The sequence below is a fragment of the Phalaenopsis equestris genome, unplaced genomic scaffold (assembly GCF_001263595.1).
Source record: "Phalaenopsis equestris unplaced genomic scaffold, ASM126359v1 Scaffold000036, whole genome shotgun sequence".
Classification (NCBI taxonomy): domain Eukaryota; kingdom Viridiplantae; phylum Streptophyta; class Magnoliopsida; order Asparagales; family Orchidaceae; genus Phalaenopsis; species Phalaenopsis equestris.
Genome location: NW_018164478.1, coordinates 1510113 through 1518221, shown reverse-complemented (window position 1 = coordinate 1518221; position 8109 = coordinate 1510113). Strand labels below are relative to the sequence as shown.

Sequence of the window (8109 nt, the reverse complement as noted above, 5' to 3'; positions counted from 1 at the left end):
ATATAGGCATACAAATGAGAGTGATAATAACTATTTAGTTACTAATATTTTCATTTTTTTCTAAATATTCTTTATGACGGTTCCTCATGTGACAAGTGTCCTATTAATATAGGTAAATAATTAGGTAAATAAATACATTAAAAGAACACATATTGTTGAACTCAAATTTATTTATTTGTAGGCTATGCCCAACTTTCATTGGCATTGAGGAGAAGAGGGGAAAAGACAGAAGAGCCGGTGGGGGGTGAGTCACCGAAGTTTAAACATTTGACCCATTTTAATAAATATTAGGATATTCTTTTGCCTTTGTTCAAGATTTAACAATAACCAAAAATATGTAAAAAATATGTAAATGAGCATCATATCATGCTAGATCCGATAAATTTTTTTGTTACATTTTGCATTTTTTTGTCACATTATGCAATTTTATGTCATATCATTCTCTACAACTCACATATCAACTTGATAAGTCAACTCGGCAAATTAACTACACACATCATTTTAGATGTATACACATATATAATTTGTATGCCAATATTAACAACACATGGTGAAAATTGAAAAAAAAAATGTTTATAGTTTATTTTCTTCATCTTTCTTTTCAAATTAAATTTCAGGCCTACTTGTTACATGTGGACAGATCACTCAAAAGTAAGAGAAAATATTGCATGAGTTACGTGTAGAGTCCAATAAAATCATGTCATGTGGCGGTGAAAGAAAAAATAAAATAAAATCTGTTCGGTACCACAAGGGAATATTTCTCATTTGTTATTCAAGTTTTATTGTGTATTATTCTGGTGTTATTGTGTGTTATTCAGATGTTATTGATATGTTATTGTGTTATTATAACACTGAAAATATTCTCAAAATACAATAACACCTGAATAACAAAAAATAACACGGGGGGAATATTCCCAAGTGTTATCGGTCCGATTTTTTTTTTCTGTCATATCCACGTGACTTGGTTTCATTAGACTCCGCACGTAACCCTAAACCTTAAACTCAAACTCTACGTGCGGAATCCTGATGCAATATTTTTTCCAACAGAGAGTGTAAGCTCTTTTTTCTTGCAAAGCAATACATTAATTCGCCTAATTAAAGTGAATCTCAAAGGCATTTATTTTGAATAAATTCTTTAAAAAGCGAAGCTTTTTCTAGAGTTCTGAAAGCAACAAGAGCCCGTCTCTTTCGTTGAGTCGCACCACCGCCAGCCAGCATATACTCAATTCTACAGTTTTTCCTCCCCCTTTTTCTCATGCCAATTACAGCGATTCCCTCAAAGAGCAACCAAACAAACCATCCATTTCACACTCCTCTCTTCATTTTTCTCTCAGCTTCCTCCCTCCACACACGCACACACACGCATCTCTAATTACACTTTATGTTTTATCAAAAATTGATTTTTTTAGTTCCTAATTGGTGCGCTAATTCCTGCAATTCCCTTTCTTCAAATCCTAACTTCTCTATATATCTCTTTTAAGCTGCATTTCATTTGCCTTCTCAAGGATAGCTATCACTTTCCCCTCACTCCGTCACATTTATTGCGTTTCTGAAGGAATCACTGGCAGGATTTGAACAATTTGAAAGCCCAAATATCTTCTCTCTCCCCCTCCCTCTCTCCCCCTCTCATCACTGTTCCTGCAGTTCTGTGCCTAAAAGTACTGACTGCTGTAGACTCCTTCTGGGCTCCCTACCATATTCGCCATTCCATTTACTCCGTTTTTTTCCTCACCAAGTTTCCCATAACAAAAGTGTCTGTTTTGTGATCCTGAAACAACTACTCTGTTTGGCTTACTGCACTGTTCAAAGATTTCTTCCGAAATGGTTTGTTGTTTTTGCTGTACTCTTCCTTCCATCCCTTTTCTTCTTCTATTAAACTCCCAGTTTCGAGCCGCACAAGCAACGTTCTAAAAACCTCCCTTTTCTTCCCCAAAGAAAGCTGCTTTCATGGAGTGGGATTCCAAAATGACTCTTTGGGCGTTGCCTGAATTGGAGCAGAATGATGCGGAGGCTACTTTAAGTCTGGATTGCTCCGTTGATCTAAAACTTGGGGGTTTGGGCGCCTTAGGATTAGCTGAGAGCTGGAAGCAGCAGCGAAGATCTTCCACCGCGAGCTCATCCAAGAGGCAACGGGCTCCCAGCAACAGTAATCAGACCGTTTTGTGCCTTGTCGACGACTGTAAATCTGATCTCAGTAGCTGTAAAGAGTATCACAGGAGACATAAGGTCTGCGAGCTTCATTCCAAGACTCCTGTAGTCATGGTGGGAGGCCAGGAGCAGAGATTCTGCCAGCAATGTAGCAGGTAATGGAACAGGTTTGAAAGAAACTGGTTTTGTTTTTACAGATTTGTTCTCATGATTATTTATTTATTTATTATTTGGGTTTTCACTTCTTTTGTTTAATCTTATATGTTCTGTTTCTGTCTGGGCCATTGATATTGATGCCTAATTCTTAAATTTCTCAAACTTTGATATGTGGCTACAGAATAACTAAGGTTTAATATTTGTTGCTAAGAATCTATTTAATTTTTTCTCATTTAGTTTTTTGAAAAATTAGCTTAATTTAATGCGAAAAAAGTTTTTATGAGGATGCAATCAAGTCTTATGAGTAATTTATATTATCCATTTGATACAAGTTTCTAACTCTGGTTTGCTATTACGATTCACATGTCCTTTCTGCTTGTTGGCTTTTTCAGGACAGGATGTTGACGCGGATTATGCTTCCCGTTCATGCTTTAAAATTCGTGCATCATAGTGTTAGTTTTAAGTGATAACTACTATAATTTTGCCAATTTAGTGGCCGAAAAGTTTTTTTTTCCCCCCACAATGATGTGGCAACGTGTGATCCACATAACTTTATAGTAGAGCAGGCCACAACATGGAACTTGAAAATAATAAAAAAGGGCCATTTACAGGCGTACCATCCAATTCCTATATTACCTATCTAACACCTAAATTTTGTTTTTTACATTTACACAACTCAATTCTTTCACACCATCATTTCAACTTTAAAAAGATGAACGCACTTTTTTGCATATATAATGCGGCACATATGTAAAAATTGATGTTTTGGTGTAAGACATGTAAATACATAAGAATTGAATGGTTTGTATGTAAATCTTCCTTTTTTAAAATTTTTCATTAGCTCAACTTTTTAAGGCTTTGGGGCTATATATTATTTGCTCTAGAAAGCTCATAAATTTATTTTTATTTTTTATTTTTTGAGTATATGTAAATATTTGTTACATTAAGGATTTAATTCAAAACTGATCTTTACCATTAAACTAGCTGACAATAGCTGAAAGAGATGATTGTCTCTCTAAACTGATTTGAGCCACATAGTTATCTATTGCTCTAAGAAAAAAAAAAGAAAAAAAGAAAGCTAGCTGACACCACTGGCTATTTTTTTTTTTTTTTTCAGATGGTGTGTGCTTTCGCAATCCATCTTTTACTTTTGCTGTTGCTGCATGTTTTCTCTCTTCCGACACTGATTTTGCTCTTTAAGAGACAAATAAATCTCTGCAAAATCTCCTCCTCTTATATGTTTCATGCTTTAATCGAAGTTGTAGCAATAAAATGTTTTTATTTTTCAGGTGGAAAGTAGCCTTTTTCCCCTTTTATTTGCTTCTCCGTCTCAGAATTATAAGCATAAGATATTGTAAATTTTGGATTTTTACATATATGCCCCCCCCCCCCTTATTTTAAAGCATGATATCTAGTTTCAAACAAACAAATGAGCCCTAATGATCTTTGCTTATGGTGTTAAATTGTTTAAATATGTTTCTTTCTTCTTAATTGAGTTAATGAAGTAAGGAAATGACCCATAATCTCATATCAACTCATGACATACTCTGTTCATTTATTTAATTTTTATTTCTTTTTTCTTTCTTTTCAAAGTCATAATGATACTTTTAATACCATGTCTTGCTCGATAGCTACAAGTCGGCACTACTTAATTCTAATTACCTCACATGAATCTTACTAAATTTTCACATTTCAGTGATTCAGCTGGTGCAGTTAAACTACTACTATGCTATCTTTTGTCTTATGTTATGCAATATTTAATTTTGAAATATGCAAGCATCTAATGTGATTTTAAGCTCATTCATGAGGTATCTAACAGTTGTATCTACTTTTTTTTTGTAATATTTCTTTTTCATGATTTTCTTCCTGTAAAATTTGCTAGCTTTTTTTGCAATTCTTCTTTCCTGTTTGTATCTGTTCATAAAAACAAAGAAACATTTGGAACTGTTCATCAATCCTTTCTGATTAAGTTTCAGAAGGTCATCAAGGATGGTTCTATGAAAGATTTAAATTATTTTTTAATATAATTTTGGGGCATTTACATACATAACACCTAATTGCTATGCCTTTACATATCTAACCACTATTTTAACTTTAAAAAGTGGAACACACCTTTGCATGCATAGTTCAGATGGTATATACCTGAAAATTGAAGTTTAGGTGTTAGATATGTAACACATAGAAATTCAGGGTTATGTCTGTAAATCTTCCTGACTTTCTTAGATGCAAAGATTTTCCTTATCTGGTGAGAAAATTTGCAATTTTCCTACCTGTTACTTGTAAGCTGACATGAAATGTTTCCTTAAAAAATCTATCTCAGACATTTGGGCTCTGCCTTCATCAATCTACTGTTTTTTCTTCATTATTTTCTAATAAAAAAAAACATCTATAGCAATCATGATGATTAGCTATTTTGCTCTGTATTAATCTTTTCGAATTGGTGTGTTTTTTTCGCTCGATAGATTCCACTTGCTGATGGAGTTTGATGAGGTAAAGCGAAGTTGTAGAAAACGACTCGACGGACATAACCGTCGTCGAAGAAAGCCACAGGTGGAGGCAACAAATGCTGGGAACTTGTACTCAACCCAACATGGTATGTTTTTGCACTTTTACCAAAAATTCCTTTATATCTCAACCAACCGCTTTGGGAAAATCTTGAGTTTAGTTCAACTAAGAAATGGAAGCCCTCACAAAAGTGGAAAATTGTTTGATAAAGTCTATTAATGTAAAAGTTGATGCATTTATGGGTTGTTTGATTTGTTGCATTTGGAATTAGTGTGAAGTAAATCTCTTTGTATTAGAGTTATAAAGGAAATGGACTCACTTGATTTCATGAACTTCAATCGAAATCAAATAGAAGAAAGGGTTAGTTACATATATATATAGCACCCGAAATAATGACATTTACAAAATTAATCAAGCACTCGGAAGATATTTTTGAACTATCGAACAAATATAATTACGCGTCCCATGATCAAACCATTGAGAATTTGATAAAAAATAAAAATATGAGTTTCGGTTTTATCATGATAAAATTTTATTTTTGAGTGAGAATTTGAAAAATGAATGAAAGAAGGTGTTGGATTTGTAAATAGCAATGTTTCGGGTGCTAGATACTTTAGATCCAAATTTCTACTTTACAACAAGTTTTCACCAAACAAGTATGCTTTTTCTTTCTACTTTGGACTTGCACTAATAGAATTTTTGGTTGGACCTTTTTAATGGAATATTTGCATTCACGCCACTCAATTCTTATGTAATTACATTTCTAAAACCTAAACTTTAGTTTTTACAGACATGCCACATTATCTATGCATGGAAAGATGTATTTCACATTTTAAAAGTTAAAATGTTAGTATTTTTGGTGTGATATGAGTTGGGTGGTGTAAATGTATAAAGTAAAGTTTAGGCATTATATATATAAATAAATAGGACATGGGTGGTATTTATGTAAATGCTCCTATTTTTTTTAGAGGTGAGACTAAATATCAATCTTTAATCAATAGTTTTGTCATAAGTTGTCTTATAAGTACCTTTAAATGCACATCACTTCGTGCCATGTGGTTCGAGGGCTTTGGCTCGCATCACGGAAGGAGTTTGATCATGCTAACTGAATAAAGAAAAATTAACAATGAGATAAATCGCAAACACAAATCAAGAGACACCTAGATTTATGGAAAAGAGAATTATGGGCAGAGGAGCCGAATTCACTGTAATAAAGAGTAAATGAGCTAGTGACACGCAAAACATCAACAAAAACTTAGTTACTCGAATATTGATTTGTGTTTTTGGAAAATAATTAGGGTGGGGCTACAGTTTGTTAACCCTCGACAAATCATTTATGGACCCATGCTTGAGCCTATCCTTCCTCTATCACCATAAATCCCTCCAAAACTTTTCCATAATTTAGGAAAATTTACATAAGTAGCACACAATTCTTATGTATATCCACGTCTCAAATCTAACTTTCATATTTTCATACATAGCACTTTGATGCTTTAAATCTATGCACGAAGATGTGCATTTAACTTTTAAAAAGTGATGATAGTGTTATTTTTGATGTAGTATTAAACATTTGAGTGCTATGTTTGTAGATATGAAAGTTTGGGCGTGAGATAGGTAAATAAATAAGAATTGTGTGTTGCTTATGTAAATGCCTCTTTTTTTATTCAAGCCCGATAGAAATTGGGTCACAAGCCCTAAGACTAAATGCCAACAAATATGAATTTGGGCAACAATATGTTCTTGTTTGGTAATATAGTTTTAATGGGATTTAGTCATAGATTTAACCTAAATTCAGCAAAATATAAGAAAAAAGAAAATTAAATCCAACGCCCCCATTAAATCAAATTTGTTCGTGAACCATCTTCTCTTCATGTGTTCCATCTCTTTCATGATGTAAATCCAAATTTTACTAAATCCGATTGTGAGGCGGAGTTAATAATTTCTTCCTCCGTCGCATAGAGTATCAGATTTATTGGATTTGTTAATATTTAACGTAAATTCAGGTTGTAGCTAAACACCGCCTAAATTTTTTTAACTATAACATCTTTCATGAACCTCAGGATCCAGGTTCACATCCTACCCCCAAAATTTTGCGAGTGCCGGAATAGACCCAGCATGGTCTAGCATGGTTAAACTCGAGGAAGGCACACTCTACCCCATGCTCCCACCGCCGATAAACCACTTCGTCGACAGGGTTCAACAGCCTCCATCCCATCATTTCGCCGCTACCTTCGATCCAAACTACAAAGAAGACAAGCAATTCTTCCTCCACGACCACACCAGCAGGATGGCAATTGAGCCAACCACCGCCTGCCAGCCACTCCTCAACACCATCTCTTCCGCAGCAGAGAGCAGCAGCAATGGTTTAATGTTCTCAGATCGATTATCTCAGGTCTTCGACTCCGACTGTGCTCTCTCTCTTCTGTCATCCTCCGCGCAGACCTCAGGCATCAACCAAAGCCATATGGGCCAGCCTTTGCTCTCCAACCTGCACTATGGTGGATACTCCCACTCTCCGATGGAGGAAGAGCATGTAGGAACTGTTCTGGTTCCAGATTCCGGCGAAACTGATCTTCACTGTCAAAGCATGTTTCAGGTTGGGGACGAGGAGGGCTCAGATTGTGGATCCGAGTCTATTCCCTTTTCATGGCAGTAGGAGATTAGATAGTTGTAATCATTTTGGTTTCAGGTTTCAGCTTTTAGTAGTTGTGTTTTTGTTTGGCTGACTATTCTTAGAATGGACAGGAGTTGTTAATGATTGTTTCCTTTCTATTGCTGTAACGTAACAAATTGATGATCATGTTTCAAGGCATGGATGTATAAATTGAAGTAAATTTGCTCTTGCATTGATTGTTCACAGATTGTTTGTGCATTGTTTGAGTGATGAGTGTTTCAGTTGAAGGTTGGCAAGACTTTGTTCATGTTAGAAATTAGATATTAGTGTGTATGTTGAATGTGGATCTCCCAGTTGGAGAGATCTTTTAACAATTCCTTTATAAGTTAAGCACAGTGCCAATGATTTTTAGCAATCGAATTGTGGGAATGGATTTTCAAATAAAGTTGGTGATCCTTTGTATGGCAACTCAATCCCCACTAAGGCATCATTTGGTTGGATGTGGAAAAAATATTTTTTTATAATGTGAAGCTTAGATTTGAGAAGTAATTAAGCATTAAGATACTTTATGAAGGAAACCAACAGTAAAGTAAAGGATGTAAAAGAGATTTACTACACAACAAAATGTAAGAATTAAAAGTTTCAGTTTTGTGGCCTAAGATACACTGTAAGAAGAGGGAAGCAGA

At 34.7% G+C, this 8109-nt stretch overlaps 1 protein-coding gene across 1 annotated transcript; it reads left to right on the top strand.

Moving 5' to 3' along the window:
- The first annotated feature begins 1171 nt into the window (after positions 1-1171).
- LOC110018951 (squamosa promoter-binding-like protein 18) lies at positions 1172-7640 on the top strand. Its single transcript, XM_020716431.1, has 4 exons — positions 1172-1824; positions 1936-2303; positions 4767-4897; positions 6870-7640. Exons 1-4 carry the CDS (start codon positions 1822-1824, stop codon positions 7463-7465), a joined length of 1098 nt encoding a protein of 365 aa, XP_020572090.1. The 5' UTR covers positions 1172-1821; the 3' UTR covers positions 7466-7640.
- The last annotated feature ends 469 nt before the right edge of the window (positions 7641-8109 follow it).